Here is a 20,088-nt window from a genome sequence, read left to right as displayed (position 1 = left end):
ATTAAAGGGAACCTGTCACCCCCAAAATCGAAGGTGAGCTAAGCCCACCAGCATCAGGGGCTTATCTACAGCATTCTGTAATGCTGTAGATAAGCCGCCGATGTATCCTGAAAGATGAGAAAAAGAGGTTAGATTATACTCACCTGGGCGGGCGGTCCGATCCGATGGGCGTCGCGGTCCGGGTCCTCCCATCTTCATAGGATGATGTGCTCTTCTTGTCTTCACGCTGCGGCTCCGGCGTACTTTGTCTGCCCCACTTTCTGGGCTTCTGTGGAATGTAATGATGTTCTGCTAGAAATGTCAAATGGCAATCCCTCTATTGTGGTCCTCAAAAAGGCAATGTAGCCCTTGGGTCAGAAAGGTTGCACACCTCTACTCTACACATGCTCATTACACTCTGGGTCCATTGTCCGTGAATTCTCTGTTAAATAGAACCTGTCACCCCTAAAATTGAAGGTGAGCTAACCCCACCGGCATCAGGGGCTTATCTACAGCATTCTGTAATGCTGTAGATAAGCCCCAGATGTATCCTGAAAGATGAGAAAAAGAGCTTATATTATACTCACCCAGGGGCGGTCCCGCTGCGGTCCGGTCCGATGGGCATCGCGGTCCGGGGCCTCCCATCTTCTTACGATGACGTCCTCTTCTTGTCTTCACGCTGTGGCTCCGGCGTACTTTGTCTGCCCTGTTGAGGGAAGAGCAAAGTACTGCAGTGCGCAGGCGCCGGGCCTCTCTGACCTTTCCCGGCGCCTGCGCACTGCAGTACTTTGCTCTGCCCTCAACAGGGCAGACAAAGTACGCCTGCACCGGAGCTGCAGCGTGAAGACAAGAAGAGGACGTGATCGAAAGGAGATGGGAGGCCCCGGACCGCGATGCCCATCGGACTGCAGCAGGACCGCCCCTGGGTGAGTATAATATAAGCTCTTTTTCTCATCTTTCAGGTTACATCGGGGGCTTATCTACAGCATTACAGAATGCTGTAGATAAGTCCCTGATGCCGGTTGGCTTAGCTCACCTTCGATTTTGGGGGTGACAGGTTCCCTTTAAGGGTGCCAACATTTCAGTCCGGCCCATTTTGGGGGCTTTGTGTGAAATGATGTCCACATTGGCTTTTTTAGCAGTTTTTTTGTTCGGTTCCAATACACTCAAAAGGAAATAAACATGTGTAATTGCAATAATTTTCTGGGAGAAATATTTAATTTTCTGGATCAATTTCGAGGGTGCCAACACTTTTAGTCATGACTGTATATATTGATGACTTGACCTTACACAACATTTTTTTTTACACTTTCTATATCCCCATGTGCAGAATATTGGAGATATAATTTTACGTCTATGTTTTGTATCCTATTTGGAATGGGATTATAAAACCCGCTTCCTTTGTGCAGCTCTAATAGGACATCTAGCTTCGCAGGTGGTAATGTCTCAAAAGGCTGTGAATGACAGATCTCACACCCTGAGCAGGCTAAGCTCAGGACAAAAGGCTTGCTTGCAATATGGAATCAATGCCATGTAACTACTTGTTCAGAAAGCTTGGATTTCATAAGAATATGGACTTATCGTGCATCCTAGCCACACACCGGTTACATTTTCGACATCTCTGTAACGGGCCAAACGCCTTCCAGGGTCTCAATCCTCTCTAACACCCCAAGGTTGGGAGATATGTAGAATGGCTAGTAGGAGCCAGGTAGCAAAGCTGTGTTTGGTATCAATACGTAGCAGGGGCCCGGATTCAGTGGTGCCAAAACCACCTCTATAGCACCGTCCATTAAGGAGTTATGACACATCTTACATTTTGGAGTTTTTAGCTGTCAGAGGCAAGGGGAGAGGATTTACGTTCAGCCCAGAGGGCAGGAGGGGAGTGACCAATAGAGGTTAAATGCTCGAGTAAAATATGACCTATTGCTCTTTTATCTGGGGAGATCACGCTGACACATCCTGTGGGGAGAACAGAGGGGACCACCAGCCTCCAATGAGGCTGCCCCTCCCCCGTAAGCCAGGTCTTTCATTGGATTGGTAACGGACTCATATTCTGCAAATTTTGTCTACCACTATTGTATTTGCATATCTGACCATTGTATACGAATAGCTGCTCTTTTATCTCGATCCACAAATCCGCACGTTTGTGATCTTGGCTTAACTTTCCATGCTACTGGGGATGGTTTCTGGCCCTATAACGTTAACGGACAGAACTTATATCTAACAAGTAGATGTCTGTACAAGTTCCCTCTGAATTGTAAAGTGCTGCAGAATATGTTGGTGCTATAGAAATAAAAATGATTACAATCACTTTTGATACAGGTTATTATTAGATGCAGGATGCACAAAACTCAGCAACTGATTTTATCTATATTGAATTACATAGTGTCATGCTGCTGCAGTGCAGTATAGGGCAACCTCCATCAGAGGGAGCTTGAGAGGGAAGTGAGACTGTGTACACAGAGAAGCACCACAGAGCAGCAGCACGGGTGCCACCAAGTGGTGAGAGAGTGGTCAGACAAGCAGAGTCAAAAAACAGAGGCAGAAGTACTAAAGGGATCAGCAGTAAACGTGGTCAGGAACAAGCCAACAGGTTCAGCAACGGTCAGGAGCAGTTAAGACAAAGTCAGAAGGCAGAAACAAGTCCGAATACAAGCCAAATCAGAAACCAGAGAATCAAAACGAAAAACAGGGAAACGCTGGGAAAAGGGCAGACAGACGGAGTCAACAGACACGGGGCAAGTCAGGGATCACAGCAGGACAAATCAAGGGCTACCAGAGTCAGGTTCACATACCGAAGGCAGAACTACAGCCAACACCGCCAGCAGGATGCACAGGAGCCAAACAGCAAACCCGAACTCAGAACGAGGCAGAGCAAAGTTAATCCTTGACATGATCCGCCCGGAAAAAGGGCAGACAGGATTAAACTCTGGAACGAATCATAACACATAGACTCCGTTGTCATGAATGAAAGCACCATATAGGGGGTTAAACGGCCACAATCACCGCTAACAGCTGCTGCATTATTCACTGCCGGAAAGCGCTATTTACTTAATCCACATGTCATGACTCAGAACGGGGCGGTTCTGCTCCGTCCTGGTCAGGTCAGGGTCAAGTTTGACTGCCTCTCTTTGGTTCTGGGGCGGCTATTTAATGCTGGTAGTTCCTGGGTCCAGTGTCGGTGATACTTCTGTTTACTCGGCTAGAGACTACTGACCCAGGTTACTCGTCTGTAATTGCTGTTCCTCAGCGTGTGTGAGTTTCGCTGTGTATGACCCGGTTTGTCCCTTTACTACTATCTCGGTCTTCCTGCTCGGTACTGCTTTGTCCCTTCTGGTATTCTGACCCCTTGGCTCGTCCCTGTTTACTCGCCTATCTTGCCCTTGGTTACCTCGTACTTGCCTGGCTTCTGACCCTTGGCTTTGCTTTGACTTCGCTATTGGGTTTGCACAACTTTCTCCGCACCAAAGTCAGCTCTCCGTCTGCTCGCCGGGTAGCTCTGCCCCCTGGTGGTCATATGACCGGCTTAGCTCTGCCCCTTATAATCACGTGACCACTCAGGTCCTGTGCGCTCTACCCACCTCGATCTTCTTGCTCTGTATGTATCGGATCGCATTCCCGGCTAGCGCCCCTGGCCTAAACCCCGATGACACTATCCCCGTGTCACTACACCACAGCTTCGCTTTTTACCAGTTTCTTAATGACCGCCGTGAAAAGGTATATCGGTAGTCGTTAAAGGATTAAATAACTAATTTTTAATTAATAGACATGATATCTGGCCAAGTAAAAACACAAAACATAGAAGGCTTCTAAGAGATGGGTCATCATAATAGCAATACTATAAGTGTTGAAGCCCAAATTGTTGGATGTGCGGGACACACTAATTACACTAAGAAACCACAGAAGAAAACAGTGTACTTGTCCAAAGTAATAAAAGGTGTAAACTTTATTAAATAGATATAGATATAACTATACGCCCCCTTGAGGAAGGTTTATACGAAACGCGCGTCGGGGAGGGTGGGAGACGGCGTCGCTCATCATCCACTATGTATGTTACCTGACACATTATGTGAATGCCCTGTTGATTTTTATTTGTCCACACTGGTGCACTGTTTCCTATGTGTGTAATAACACTTCCTTACATCTGATACATGGCGCTCTGGACTAGGCATTTTGATATGCCGGATTATGATTGTGCCGCTCTGCTCCCTTATTATGCAGTCTGCAGGTGTTTGCCAATTTTAGCCTCTACTGTTGTGTTTGAGACCGGTTATATCTATTTAATAAAGTTTATACCTTTTATTACTTTGGACGAGTACACTGTTTTCTTCTGTGGTTTCTTATGATATCTGGCCAGTAGAAATGAGCAATTAGATTCACAATGCCATGGTCCGGCAACAAGTCCAGTCCACAATTCAGCCGGTATTCACTTCATGAAGCTCAAGTTGGTTCCTTATTGGTCCAGTTTCTTATTCAGGGCTGCAGTTTTCTTCTTTGGCCGGCATCTTGGGAGCCTCTGCCACTTACTAAAACCCACAGCGGGTTCTCCATCACTACAGGGTGGGCTCTCTATCATTATAGCGTAATCTCCACCAGCATTGACCTCCTCCACCACAGGACCCACTGTACCCACACAGCATCCTGTCCACCATGATGCTCTCCACCACAACGCCCACTGTACCCACACAGCATCCTGTCCACCATGATGCTCTCCACCACAACGCCCACTGTACCCACACAGCATCCTGTCCACCATGATGCTCTCCACCACAACGCCCACTGTACCCACACAGCATCCTCTCCACATGGTGCTCTCATCCACAGCTCCCCCTGTACCCACACAGCATCCTCTCCACATGGTGCTCTCATCCACAGCTCCCCCTGTACCCACACAGCATCCTCTCCACCATGCTGCTCACCACCACAGCACCCACACAGCATCCTCTCCACCATGATGCTCTCCACCACAACGCCCACTGTACCCACACAGCATCCTGTCCACCATGCTGCTCACCACCACAGCACCCACACAGCATCCTCTCCACCACAGCACCCACACAGCATCCTCTCCACCATGGTGCTCTCCACCACAGCTCCCACTGTACCCACACAGCAACCATCCTCTACCACTGCAGGATCTCCACTATAGCACCACAACGTCCACTCCACCAGCACAGCCTCCGACACCGCAGCGGCCGCCCCACTCCCACTACAGCGCGCTCCCAAGCAGCACATCACCGTCCACCGCACACAGCACGCGAAGCACAGCAGCAAGACACGATCATGTGATTACAACTGCCACGCCCATTCTGGTCACATGACTCGGGATGAGGTCACCAGGCAGGTCGCAGTTGCAGATCTCGCGGTGGCTGTCACCTTCCTGACTGCTGGATGTTGGACCGGCCGTGCCTGCAGCTCCGGAGCCGGCGTGAATGGTTCTCTCTGTGTCCAGGTGAGTTCTGCCCGCGCTATAGGGCGGAGGGATCCGGGAGCGCGGAGATCGCATCACAGGAGAGTCCGCTCCTGTATGAGTCAGTGCAGTGCACATGTATCATACAGCCGTGCGTTACTGCACACTGGTGTGGATGGGTGCGTATAGGAATGTATGCGTATTTACAGGTCCGGATATATCAGTATGGGCTCCTTTCCACTTGCGAGAAATACCTCTGTGTCTCGCATGTGGAAACCAAGCTCTGGCACTTGGGAGCGGAGCGTGCAGCTCCATGTGTTGCTATGCAGCCGAACTCTCCGCTCTGGAGTGCCGGCGCCGCAGCTTGGTTTTCACATGCGAGACACGGACGTATTTCTCGCAAGTGGAAAGGAGCCCTCTGCATGTAAGGCCAGCGTCACACCCAACGTATAAAAAACCGATCCGTTTTACACGGGCGAGAATCGCAGAAATGTTTCCCAACAGTGATCCGTATGTAATCCGTGTGCAGTGCGAGGATGTGATTTTCTCACATCTAAGCATACATGTGGCATCCGTATGGCGAGATTTTCTTGCCGGCTTGCAAAATGGACATATAATGGATCCCAGACCAGAAAATCAGTAATAAATAATGTGGAAGCCTATTTATTGGCTCCACAAGTTCCATCCTACAAGCAAAAAAAAATTGCGTGAGCTCCCGCGCAATTTTCTTTGCCAGAGTGGGAAAGCCTACGACCAGGGCTGATATTTGTAGCCTGGGAAGGGGTTAATATCCATGGATCTTCCCAGGCTATGAATATCAGCCCGCAGCTGTATATTTAGCCTTTACTGGCTGTTCTAATAGGGGAACCCCCCCAAAAATGACGTAGGGTCCCCCTATAATTAATAGCCAGAAAGGCTACGCAGGCAGCTGCTGGCTGATATTCATAGCCTAGGAAGGGGCCATGGATATTGACCCCCCTGGCTAAAAATACCAGCTGCCCCAGAAAAGGCGCACTTAGGCCATGTTCACACTTTGCGGGTTTTACCGCGGGTCCGCAGCAGTTTCCATTGCGTCTACATTAACATGTAAACCCTATGGAAACTGCAATCCACAGTGCACATGCTGCGGTAGAAACCGCGCAGAAACGCAGCGGTTTACAACCCGCAGCATGTCACTTCTTTGTGCAGAATCGCTGCGATTCTGCACACATAGGAATGCATTGATCCGCTAACTTCCCGCATGGGGCTGTGCCCACGATGCGGGAAGTAAGCGGATCATGTGCAGATGGTACCCGGGGTGGAGGAGAGGAGACTCTCCTCGAGGCCCTGGGAACCATATTAGTGTAAAAAATAAAGAATAAAAAATAATGATATACTCACCTCTCAGCGCTGCACGCGGCCGTCCGGTCGCTGGGTTGCTGTGCGAGCAGGACCTGCGGTGACGTCGCGGTCACATGACCGTGATGACGCCGCGGTCACATAACCGTGACGTCACGAAGGTCCTTCTTGCACAGCATCTTTGGAACCGGACCGGCAGCGCCGAGGAGATCGGGACGTCAGAGGGTGAGTATATAACCATTTTTTATTATTTTTAACATTACTATTGATGCTGCATATTGCTGCATATGCAGCATCAATAGTATAGGAGTAAACCCGCAGCAGAAACCGCAAAACTAACCGCGATAAATCTGCAGGGATAACCACAGCGGTTTTACCCTGCAGATTTATCAAATCCGCTGCGGGAGAACCCACAGAGACCCTTCCTACGTGTGCACATAGCCTTAGCCTCTCTCTTCCCATTTCCTTGTGGCATTGGCATATGGGGTAATAAGGGGATAATGTCACCTTGCTATTGTAAGGTGACATTAAGCCTGGTTAATAATGGAGAGGTGTCAATAAGACATCTAGCCATTAGTAATCCAATAGTATGAAAGGGTTAAAAAAATACACACACACACACACACACACACACACACACACACACACATTAACAATAAAATCTTTTAACGAAATAATTAAACACACAGGTTTTCCATCTTTATTACACTCCCATTCCAAGCGAAGCCCTCGTTCTCCTGTAAAAAATCAAAGAGCAACAATATCCCATACCTGTCCGCACTTCAGTAAAGTCCCACGCTGCAATCCATCTCAAGGGGTTAAATAGTTTACAATTGGGTGCTAATGCTACCGGCCGGGTTGTAAACCACGTAGAAATTAATGAAAAGCTGCCTGCGCAGCCTCCCCGCCTGACCAGACATGAACTCATTAGTGTGGGAAAGTTTCTGAACATTTTCCCACGCTGTCAAGTTCACCTCAGGTCAGGTGGGGCTGACTACCGCTGATGTCACTGAACATGCGCAGATTCACAGCCTGACCTGAGGTGAACTCTGCAGCGTGGGAAAAAGTTCAGAAACTTTCCCAAGCTAGAGCGTTCATGTCTGATCAGGCGGGGAGGCTGCGCAGGCAGCTTTTCATTCATTACACAGTGGTTTACAGTGGTTTAGCATTAGCACCACTCCCGGTTGTAAACTATTTAACCCCTTGAGATGGATTGAAGCGTGGGACTTCACTGTACAGTGGACAGGTATGTGATATTGTTGTTTTTTTATTTTTTTACAGGAGAACAATGGCTTCGCTTGGAATGGGAGTGTAATAAAGATGGAAAACCTGTGTTTAATTATTTCATTAAAAATCTTTATTTTGAATGTGTTTTTTTTTTAACCCTTTCATACTATTGGATTAATAATGGATAGGTGTCTTATTGACACCTCTCCATTATTAACTGGGCTTAATGTCACTTTACAATAGCAAGGTGACATTAAACCCTTAGTACCCCATATGCCACAGCTACAGGGCAATGGGAAGAGGGAGGCGAAGTGCCAGAATTGGTGCATCTTACAGGTGCGCCTTTTCAGGGGTGGCTGGGTGCTGGTATTTTTAGCCGGGGGGGGGCTGAATATTAATGGCCCCTTCCTAGGCTATGAATATCAACCCACAGCTATCTGCGTAGCCTTTCTGGCTATTATAGGGGGACCCCACGTCATTTTTTTTGGGGGTACTCCTATTAGAATAGCCAGTGAAGGCTAAATATACAGCTGCGGGCTGATATTCATAGCCTGGGAAGATCCATGGGTATTAACCCCTTCCCAGGCTACAAATATCGGCCCCGGCCGTCTGCTTTCCCACTCTGGCGAAGAAAATTGCACGGGAGACCACGCAATTTTTTTCGCTTATAGGGTGAAACTTGGGGAGCCAATAAATAGGCTTCCACATTATTTATTCATGATTTTATGGTCCATTATATGTCCTGTTGTGAATTTGGATTCTGGGCTCCCCCGGTGGCCGCTTGTGGAATTGGACTTGTCATCCTCTTTCCTGTTTCACCTGATTCCATCAGTAGTGGGTGTCGCTATTTAAGCTCATTTCTCTGGTGGTTTCTTGCCGGTCAACAATGTTATCTGATGCCTCTCAGTGCTTGTTCCTGCTTCTAGACAACTACTGATAAGTTGGACTTTTGTCCATGTTTTGTTTTGCCTATTTGTTCCAGTTCGCAGCTGAAGTTTTGTTACTGTGTCTGGAAAGCTCTCGTCGATCAGGGATTGCTACTCTGGCGTTATGAGTTAATGCCAGAGTTTAAGGTAATCTCTGGATGGTGTTTTGTTAGTATTTTTCTGCTGACCATGAAAGTATACTATCTGTCTTCTGCTATCTAGTAAGCGGACCTCAAATTTGCTAAGACTATTTTCCTGCTGCGTTTGTTGTTTCATCTGAACTCACCGTCATTATATGTGGGGGGCTACTGTCTTCTTTGGAATATTTCTCTAGAGGTGAGCCAGGTCTTATATTTCCCTCTGCTAGCTATTTAGGTCTTAGGCCAGAGCTGGGCATCTAGCTATAAATAGGAAATGCTACCTGGCTATTTCTAGTTGCGCGGCAGGCTTAGTTCATGGTCAGTATAGTTCCATCTTCCGAGAGCTTGTCCCTCTATAGGCTTGCTATGATCTCTGCCTGCAGAGATCATGACAGTTTGACCGGCCACTAAAGTGTTAAAGACCCAGGTTGAGAAAGGAGAGTTATAAGAAGTCTGCTGGAATTTTTTTTTTTTTTCCCTCCAGTCTGCCTTGCTGCAGTCTTTTTTCTCTCTCTCCTCCTAATCTCTGTATGCTCTGTGTGCACCTGACAATAATGGATCTCCAGAGTGTAACTGCGGGTTTGAATAATCTCATCACGAAAGTACAAAATTTACAAGATTTTGTAGTACATGCTCCGGTATCTGAGCCGAGAATTCCTTTGCCGGAGTTCTTCACAGGGAATAGAGCTAGCTTCCAGAATTTCCGAAATAATTGTAAGCTTTATTTGTCCCTGAAGTCTCGTTCAGCTGGAGACCCTGCTCAGCAGGTTAGGATTGTGATTTCCTTGCTCAGGGGTGACCCTCAAGATTGGGCCTTCTCATTGCCAGCAGGGGATCCTGCGTTACGCGATGTGGATGCGTTTTTTCTGGCCTTGGGCTTGCTTTATGAGGAACCTCATTTGGAACTTCAGGCAGAAAAAACTTTGATGGCACTATCTCAGGGGCAAGACGAAGCTGAAGTTTTCTGCCAAAAATTCCGTAAATGGTCTGTGCTTACTCAGTGGAATGAGTGCGCCTTGGCGGCAACTTTCAGAGAAGGTCTCTCTGATGCCGTTAAGGATGTTATGGTGGGGTTCCCTTTGCCTGCAGGTCTGAATGAGTCCATGACAATGGCTATTCAGATTGATAGGCGTCTGCGGGAGCGCAAACCGATGCACCATCTGGCGGTGTCTATGGAAAAGACGCCAGAAAGTATGCAGTGTGATAGAATTCTGTCCAGGAGTGAGCGACAGAATTTTAGACGGAAGAATGGATTGTGTTTCTATTGTGGGGATTCTACTCATGTTATATCGGCATGCTCTAGGCGTACAAAGAAGCTTGATAAGTCTGTTTCCATTGGCACCATTCAGTCTAAGTTTATTTTGTCTGTAACCCTGATTTGCTCTTTGTCATCCATTGCCACGGACGCCTATATTGACTCTGGCGCCGCTCTGAGTCTTATGGATTGGTCCTTTGCCAATCGTTGTGGTTTTGATTTAGAGCCTTTGGAGACTCTTATTCCTCTGAAGGGGATTGACTCCACCCCATTGGCTAATAATAAACCACAATACTGGACACAAGTAACCATGCGTATCAATCCGGATCACCAGGAGATTATTCGTTTCCTGGTGCTGTATAATTTACATGACGATTTGGTACTGGGATTGCCATGGTTGCAGTCTCACAACCCAGTCTTGGACTGGAGAGCTATGTCTGTGTTGAGCTGGGGATGTAAGGGTATTCATGGGGACGTACCTTTGGTTTCTATTTCGTCGTCCATTCCCTCTGAAGTCCCTGAGTTCCTCTCTGATTATCAAGACGTCTTTGACGAACCCAAGCTTGGGTCGTTACCTCCGCACCGTGAGTGCGATTGTGCCATAGATTTGATACCGGGTTGTAAATATCCAAAGGGTCGTTTGTTTAATTTGTCTGTGCCGGAACATGCTGCTATGCGGGAATATATAAAGGAGTCTTTGGAAAAGGGACATATTCGTCCATCTTCTTCTCCCTTGGGAGCTGGGTTTTTCTTTGTCTCAAAAAAAGACGGCTCTTTGAGACCATGTATTGATTATCGGCTTCTGAATAAGATCACTGTTAAGTATCAATACCCATTGCCATTGCTTACTGATTTGTTTGCTCGTATAGAGGGTGCTAAGTGGTTCTCTAAAATTGATCTTCGTGGGGCGTATAATTTGGTGCGGATCAGGCAGGGGGATGAGTGGAAGACCGCATTTAATACGCCCGAGGGCCACTTTGAGTATTTGGTCATGCCTTTTGGTCTTTCTAATGCCCCTTCAGTTTTCCAGTCTTTTATGCATGATATTTTCCGCGATTTTCTGGATAAATTTATGATAATATATCTGGATGATATTCTGATTTTTTCTGATGACTGGGACTCTCATGTCCAGCAGGTCAGGAGAGTTTTTCAGGTTCTGCGGTCTAATTCTTTATGTGTGAAGGGGTCTAAGTGCGTTTTTGGGGTCCAGAAAATTTCCTTTTTGGGGTATATTTTTTCTCCCTCTTCCATTGAGATGGATCCCGTCAAGGTGCAAGCTATTTGTGACTGGACTCAGCCCTCCTCTCTTAAGGGTCTTCAGAGATTTTTGGGCTTTGCCAACTTTTACCGCCGATTTATTGCTGGTTTTTCGGATGTCGTTAAACCACTGACTGATTTGACCAGACAAGGCGCTGATGTTGCTAATTGGTCCCCTCATGCTGTAGAGGCCTTTCAGGAGCTTAAGCGCCGTTTTGCCTCTGCCCCTGTGTTGCGTCAGCCTGATGTGAATCTGCCTTTTCAGGTTGAGGTTGACGCTTCGGAGATCGGAGCTGGGGCAGTGTTGTCGCAGAAAGGTTCCGACTGCTCCGTCATTAGGCCTTGTGCCTTCTTTTCTCGCAAATTTTCGCCCGCAGAGCGGAATTATGATGTTGGGAATCGGGAGCTTTTGGCCATGAAGTGGGCGTTTGAGGAGTGGCGCCATTGGCTCGAGGGGGCTAGGCATCAGGTGGTGGTATTGACTGACCACAAAAATTTGATTTATCTTGAGACTGCCAGACGCCTGAATCCTAGACAGGCGCGCTGGTCTTTATTTTTTTCTCGCTTTAATTTTGTGGTGTCATACCTACCGGGTTCTAAGAATGTTAAGGCAGATGCCCTTTCTAGGAGTTTTGACCCGGACTCTCCTGGTAATTCTGAACCCACAGGTATCCTTAGGGAGGGAGTAATTTTGTCGGCCGTTTCTCCTGATCTGCGGCGGTCCTTGCAAGAGTTTCAGGCGGATAGACCGGATCGTTGTCCGCCTGATAGACTGTTTGTTCCGGATGATTGGACCAGCAGAGTCATCTCTGAGGTACATTCTTCTGCATTGGCAGGTCATCCCGGAATTTTTGGTACCAGGGATTTGGTGGCAAGATCCTTCTGGTGGCCTTCTCTGTCACGAGATGTGCGAGTCTTTGTGCAGTCATGTGACGTTTGTGCTCGGGCCAAGTCTTGTAGTTCTCGGGCTAGCGGACTGCTGTTGCCCTTGCCTATTCCTAAGAGGCCTTGGACACACATCTCGATGGATTTTATTTCAGATCTGCCTGTTTCCCAGAAGATGTCTGTCATCTGGGTGGTCTGTGACCGTTTCTCTAAAATGGTCCATTTGGTTCCTCTGCCCAAGTTGCCTTCTTCTTCTGAGTTGGTTCCTCTGTTTTTTCAGAATGTTGTCCGATTGCACGGTATTCCTGAGAATATTGTTTCTGACAGAGGTACCCAATTTGTGTCTAGATTTTGGCGGGCATTCTGTGCTAGGATGGGCATAGATTTGTCTTTTTCATCTGCTTTTCACCCTCAGACTAATGGCCAGACCGAGCGGACTAATCAGACCCTTGAGACATATCTGAGGTGTTTTGTCTCTGCTGACCAGGATGATTGGGTTGCTTTTTTGCCATTGGCAGAGTTCGCCCTCAATAATCGGGCCAGTTCTTCCACCTTGGTGTCCCCGTTTTTCTGTAATTCGGGGTTTCACCCTCGATTTTCCTCCGGTCAGGTGGAATCCTCGGATTGTCCTGGAGTGGATGCGGTGGTGGAGAGATTGCATCACATCTGGGGGCAGGTTATGGACAATTTGAAGTTGTCACAGGAGAAGACTCAGCGTTTTGCCAACCGTCATCGTCGTGTTGGTTCTCGGCTTTGTGTTGGAGATTTAGTGTGGTTGTCTTCTCGTTTTGTCCCTATGAGGGTCTCTTCTCCTAAGTTTAAACCTCGGTTCATCGGCCCTTATAGAATATTGGAGATTCTTAATCCTGTTTCTTTCCGTTTGGACCTCCCTGCGTCCTTTTCCATTCATAACGTTTTTCATCGGTCGTTATTGCGCAGGTATGAGGTACCTGTTGTACCTTCTCTTGAGCCTCCTGCTCCGGTGTTGGTTGAGGGTGAGTTGGAGTACGTTGTGGAGAAAATTTTGGACTCTCGTGTTTCCAGACGGAAACTCCAGTATCTGGTCAACTGGAAGGGTTACGGCCAGGAGGATAATTCTTGGGTCAATGCATCTGATGTTCATGCTTCTGATCTTGTTCGTGCCTTCCATAGGGCTCATCCTGGTCGCCCTGGTGGATCTGGTGAGGGTTCGGTGCCCCCTCCTTGAGGGGGGGGTACTGTTGTGAATTTGGATTCTGGGCTCCCCCGGTGGCCGCTTGTGGAATTGGACTTGTCATCCTCTTTCCTGTTTCACCTGATTCCATCAGTAGTGGGTGTCGCTATTTAAGCTCATTTCTCTGGTGGTTTCTTGCCGGTCAACAATGTTATCTGATGCCTCTCAGTGCTTGTTCCTGCTTCTAGACAACTACTGATAAGTTGGACTTTTGTCCATGTTTTGTTTTGCCTATTTGTTCCAGTTCGCAGCTGAAGTTTTGTTACTGTGTCTGGAAAGCTCTCGTCGATCAGGGATTGCTACTCTGGCGTTATGAGTTAATGCCAGAGTTTAAGGTAATCTCTGGATGGTGTTTTGTTAGTATTTTTCTGCTGACCATGAAAGTATACTATCTGTCTTCTGCTATCTAGTAAGCGGACCTCAAATTTGCTAAGACTATTTTCCTGCTGCGTTTGTTGTTTCATCTGAACTCACCGTCATTATATGTGGGGGGCTACTGTCTTCTTTGGAATATTTCTCTAGAGGTGAGCCAGGTCTTATATTTCCCTCTGCTAGCTATTTAGGTCTTAGGCCAGAGCTGGGCATCTAGCTATAAATAGGAAATGCTACCTGGCTATTTCTAGTTGCGCGGCAGGCTTAGTTCATGGTCAGTATAGTTCCATCTTCCGAGAGCTTGTCCCTCTATAGGCTTGCTATGATCTCTGCCTGCAGAGATCATGACAATGTCCATTTTGTAAGCCGGCAAGAAAATCTCTCCATACGGATGTCACACGGATGCTTAACCCCTTCATGACCCAGCCTATTTTGGCCTTAATGACCTTGCCGTTTTTTGCAATTCTGACCAGTGTCCCTTTATGAGGTAATAACTCCGGAACGCTTCAACGGATCCTAGCGATTCTGAGATTGTTTTTTCGTGACATATTGGGCTTCATGTTAGTGGTAAATTTAGGTCGATAATTTCTGAGTTTATTTGTGAAAAAAACGGAAATTTGGCGAAAATTTTGAAAATTTCCCAATTTTCACATTTTGAATTTTTATTCTGTTAAACCAGAGAGTTATGTGACACAAAATAGTTAATAAATAACATTTCCCACATGTCTACTTTACATCAGCACAATTTTGGAAACAAATTTTTTTTTTGCTAGGAAGTTATAAGGGTTAAAATTTGACCAGTGATTTCTCATTTTTACAACAAAATTTACAAAACCATTTTTTTTAGGGACCACCTCACATTTGAAGTCAGTTTGAGGGTTCTATATGGCTGAAAATACCCAAAAGTGACACCATTCTAAAAACTGCACCCCTCAAGGTGCTCAAAACCACATTCAAGAAGTTTATTAACCCTTCAGGTGTTTCACAGCAGCAGAAGCAACATGGAAGGAAAAAATGAACATTTAACTTTTTAGTCACAAAAATGATCTTTTAGCAACAATTTTTTTATTTTCCCAAGGGTAAAAGGAGAAACTGGACCATGGACGTTGTTGTCCAATTTGTCCTGAGTACGCTGATACCTCATATGTGGGGGTAAACCACTGTTTGGGCGCTCGGAAGGGAAGGAGCGCCATTTGACTTTTTCAATGAAAAATTGGCTCCAATCTTTAGCGGACACCATGTCGCGTTTGGAGAGCCCCCGTGTGCCTAAACATTGGAGCTCCCCCACAAGTGACCCCATTTTGGAAACTAGACCCCCAAAGGAACTTATCTAGAAGCATAGTGAGCACTTTAAACCCCCAGGTGCTTCACAAATTGATCCGTAAAAATGAAAAAGTACTTTTTTTTCACACAAAATTTCTTTTAGCCTCAATTCTTTCATTTTCACATGGGCAACAGGATAAAATGGATCCTAAAATTTGTTGGGCAATTTCTCCTGAGTACGCCGATACCTCATATGTGGGGGTAAACCACTGTTTGGGTGCACGGCAAGGCTCGGAAGGGGAGGCGTGCCATTTGACTTTTTTAATGGAAAATTAGCTCCAATCGTTAGCGGACACCATGTCGCGTTTGGAGAGCCCCTGTGTGCCTAACCATTGGAGCTCCCGCACAAGTGACCCCATTTTGGAAACTAGACCCCCCAAGGAACTTATCTAGATGCATAGTGAGCACTTATAACCCCCAGGTGCTTCACAGAAGTTTATAACGCAGAGCCGTGAAAATAAAAAAATAATTTTTCTTTCCTCAAAAATGATTTTTAGCCCAGAATTTTTTATTTTCCCAAGGGTAATAGGAGAAATTGGACCCCAAATGTGTTGTCCAGTTTGTCCTGAGTACGATGATACCCCATATGTGGGGGTAAACCACTGTTTGGGCGCACGGCAGGGCTCGGAAGGGAAGGCACGCCATTTGGCTTTTTGAATGGAAAATTAGCTCCAATCATTAGCGGACACCATGTCACGTTTGGAGAGCCCCTGTGTGCCTAAACATTGGAGCTCCCGCACAAGTGACCCCATTTTGGAAACTAGACCTCCCAAGGAACTAATCTAGATGTGTGGTGAGCACTTTGAACCCCCAAGTGCCCAGAATTTTTTATTTTCCTAAGGGTAACAGGAGAAATTGGACCCCAAAAGTTGTTGTCCAGTTTCTCCTGAGTACGCTGATACCCCATATGTGGGGGTAAACCACTGTTTGGGCATATGCCGGGGCTCGGAAGGGAAGTAGTGACGTTTTGGAATGCAGACTTTGATGGAATGGTCTGCGGGCATCACGTTGCATTTGCAGAGCCCCTGATGTGCCTAAACAGTAGAAACACCCCACAAGTGACCCCATTTTGGAAACTAGACCCCCCAAGGAACTTATCTAGATGTGTGGTGAGCACATTCAACCCCCAAGTGCTTCACAGAAGTTTACAACGCAGAGCCGTGAAAATAAAAAATCATTTTTCTTTCCTCAAAAAAGATGTTTTAGCAAGCAATTTTTTATTTTCACAAGGGTAACAGGAGAAATTGGACCCCAATATTTGTTGCCCAGTTTGTTGTGAGTGTGCTGGTACCCCATATGTGGGGGTAAACCACTGTTTGGGCGCATGTCAGGGCTCCGAAGGGAAGTAGTGACATTTGAAATGCAGACTTTGATGGAATGGTCTGCAGGCATCACGTTGCATTTGCAGAGCCCCTGATGTGCCTAAACAGTAGAAACACCCCACAAGTGACCCCATTTTGGAAACTAGACCCCCGAAGGAACTTATCTAGATGTGTGGTGAGCACTTTCAACCCCCAAGTGCTTCACAGAAGTTTATAACGCAGAGCCCTGAAAATAAAAAATAATTGTTCTTTCCTCAAAAATTATGTTTTAGCAAGTAATTTTTTATTTTTGCAAGGGTAGCAGGAGAAATTGGACCCCAACAGTTGTTGCCCAGTTTGTCCTGAGTACGCTGGTACCCCAAATGTGGGGGTAAACCACTGTTTGGGCGCACGTTGGGGCTTGGAAGGGAGGGAGCACCATTTGACTTTTTGAACGCAAGATTGGCTGGAATCAATTGTGGCGCCATGTTGCGTTTGGAGACCCCTGATGTGCCTAAACAGTGGAAACCCCTCAATTCTAACTTCAACACTAACCCCAACACACCCCTAATCCTAATTCCAACCGTAGCCATAACCCTAATCACAACCCTAACCCCAACACACCCCTAACCACAACCCTAACCGCAACACACCCGTAACCCCAATCCCAACCCTAACCCTAATCCCAACCCTAACCCTAATCCCAACCCTAACCACAACTGTAACCCCAACACACCCCTAACCCTATCCGTAACCCTAACCACAAGCCTAATCTTAACCCTATTTCCAACCCTAGCCCTATTTCCAACCCTAACTCTAATTCCAACCCTAACCCTAAGGCTATGTGCCCACGTTGCGGATTCGTGTGAGATTTTTCCGCACGATTTTTGAAAAATCTGCAGGTAAAAGGCACTGCGTTTTACCTGCAGATTTCCAGTGTTTTTTTGTGCGGATTTCACCTGCGGATTCCTATTGAGGAACAGGTGTAAAACGCTGCGGAATCCGCACAAAGAATTGACATGCTGCGGAAAATACAACGCAGCGTTTCTGCGCGGAATTTTCCGCACCATGGGCACAGCGGATTTGGTTTTCCATAGGTGTACATGGTACTGTAAACCTGATGGAAAACTGCAACGAATTCGCAGCGGCCAATCCGCTGCGGATCCGTAGCCAAATCCGCTGCGGATCCGCGGCCAAATCCGCACATGCCATAACCCTACCCCTAACCCTACCCGTAACCCTAACCCTACCCCTAACCCTACCCCTAGTTCTAACCCTAACCCTAGTGGAAAACGAAAAAAAAAAAAAATATATATTTTCTTTATTTTATTATTGTCCCTACCTATGGGGGTGATAAAGGGGGGGGGGTTATTTATTATTTTTTTTATTTTGATCGCTGTGATAGAACCTATCACAGCGATCAAAATGTACTTGTAAGGAATCTGCCGGCTGGCAGATTCGGCGGGCGCACTGAGCATGCGCTCGCCATATTGAAGGATGGCGGCGCCCAGCGAGGAGACGTACGGACACCGGGAGGATCGGTAAGTATGAAGGGGTGGTGGGGGGGTGGATTGGAGCACAAATACAAACATGAATACAAACAAGGAGGGAGCGGACAGGAGGACGGGGGAGCCGGCAGGCGGACGGAGGGGACCGGACCCCATAACGGAGGACTGGGGGGGCGATCGGTGGGTGTGGGGGGGGTCACTTAAGTATTTCCAGCCATGGCCGATGATATTGCAGCATCGGCCATGGCTGGATTGTAATATTTCACCAGTTTTTTAGGTGAAATATTACAAATCGCTCTGATTGGCAGTTTCACTTTCAACAGCCAATCAGAGCGATCGTAGCCACGGGGGGGGGGGGTGAAGCCACCCCCCCTGGGCTGAAGCACCACTCCCCCTGTCTCTGCAGATCGGGTAAAATGGGAGTTAACCCCTTCACCCGATCTGCAGGGACGCGATCATTCCATGACGCATACGCTGCGTCATAGGTCGGATTGGCACAGACTTTCATGACGCAGCGTATGCAACAAAGGTCGGGAAGGGGTTAAATGTGAGAAAATCGCATCCTCGCACTGCAAACTGATTACACACGGATCACTGTCCAGGGAACATTTGTGTGATTCTTGGCCGTGAAAAATGGACCGTTTTTTTTTTTTTTTTTTATACGTTATGTGTGACTGCAGCCTAATGGAGCAGTATATACACTATGTTCCAAATTATTATGCAAATTAAATTTTTCTCAGATTTTCCTAAAAGGTCGGGGCAAATGACAGTCAGTCTAATAAGTCATCACCCGTTAGATTATACATTGAATTTTATTGAGAAACCTCCCAATGATAACAGTATAATCTCCAAAATGAATAAAAACTCAAAATGCACTGTTCCAAATTATTAGGCACAGTAGAATTTCTAAACATTTGATATGTTTTAAAGAACTGAAAATGCTCAATTGTGGAATTTGCAGCATTAGGAGGTCACATTCACTGAACAAAAATGCTATTTAACTCCAAAACATCCTAACAGGCCAAGTTACATGTTAACATAGGACCCTTCTTTGATATCACCTTCACAATTCTTGGATCCATTAAACTTGTGAATTTTTGGAGAGTTTCTGCTTGTATTTCTTTGCATGAAGTCAGAATTGCCTCCCAGAGCTGCTGTTTTGGTGTGAACTGCCTCCCACCCTCATAGATCTTTTGCTTGATGATACTCCAAAGGTTCTCTATAGGGTTGAGGTCAGGGGAAGATGGTGGCCACACCATGAGTTTATCTCCTTTTATGCCCATAGCAGCCAATGACTCAGAGGTTTTCTTTGCAGCTTCAGATGGTGCGTTGTCATGCATGAAGAAGATTTTGCTCCTGAAGGCACGTTTCTCCTTTTTATACCATGGAAGAAAGTTGTCAGTCAGAAACTTTATGTACTTTGCAGAGGTCAATTTCACACCTTTAGGAACCTTAAAGGGCCCTACCAGCTGTTTCCCCATGATTCCGGCCCAAAACATGACTCCTCCACTCCTTGCTGACATCGCAGCCTTGTTGGGACATGGTGGCCATCCACTACTCCATCCATCTGGACCATCCACAGTTGCTCGACACTCATCAGTAAACAAGACTGTTGGAAAATTAGTCTTCATGTATGTCTGGGCCCACTACAACCGTTTCTGCTTGTGAAAACTGTTTAGCGGTGGCCGAATAGTAGGTTTATGCACCACAGCAAGCCTTTGAAGGATCCTACACCTTGAAGTTCGAGGGACTCCAGAGGCACCAGCAGCTTCAAATATCTGTTTGCTGTTTTGTAATGGCTTTTTAACAGCTGCTCTCTTAATCCGATTAACTTGACTGGCAAAAACCTTCCTCATTCTGCCTTTATCAGCACGAACACGTCTGTGCTCAGATTCAGCCACAAATCTCTTCACAGTATGATGATCACGCTTAAGTTTTCGGGAAATATCTATTG

General features: G+C 46.7%; 1 protein-coding gene across 1 annotated transcript in view; it reads left to right on the top strand.

Moving 5' to 3' along the window:
• The first annotated feature begins 5,286 nt into the window (after positions 1 to 5,286).
• DHRS7B (dehydrogenase/reductase 7B) overlaps positions 5,287 to 20,088 on the top strand; it is a 65,613-nt gene continuing 50,811 nt past the window's right edge. Inside the window, exon 1 of the mRNA XM_077275341.1 lies at positions 5,287 to 5,431. Coding sequence (XP_077131456.1) covers positions 5,412 to 5,431 — 20 coding nt within the window. The 5' untranslated portion in view covers positions 5,287 to 5,411. The remainder of the gene's footprint in view (positions 5,432 to 20,088) is intronic.

This window comes from Ranitomeya variabilis, chromosome 7 (genome assembly GCF_051348905.1).
Source record: "Ranitomeya variabilis isolate aRanVar5 chromosome 7, aRanVar5.hap1, whole genome shotgun sequence".
NCBI lineage: Eukaryota > Metazoa > Chordata > Amphibia > Anura > Dendrobatidae > Ranitomeya > Ranitomeya variabilis.
Note: the sequence above shows the minus strand (reverse complement) of the source record. Positions and strands in the feature narration are given on the sequence as shown.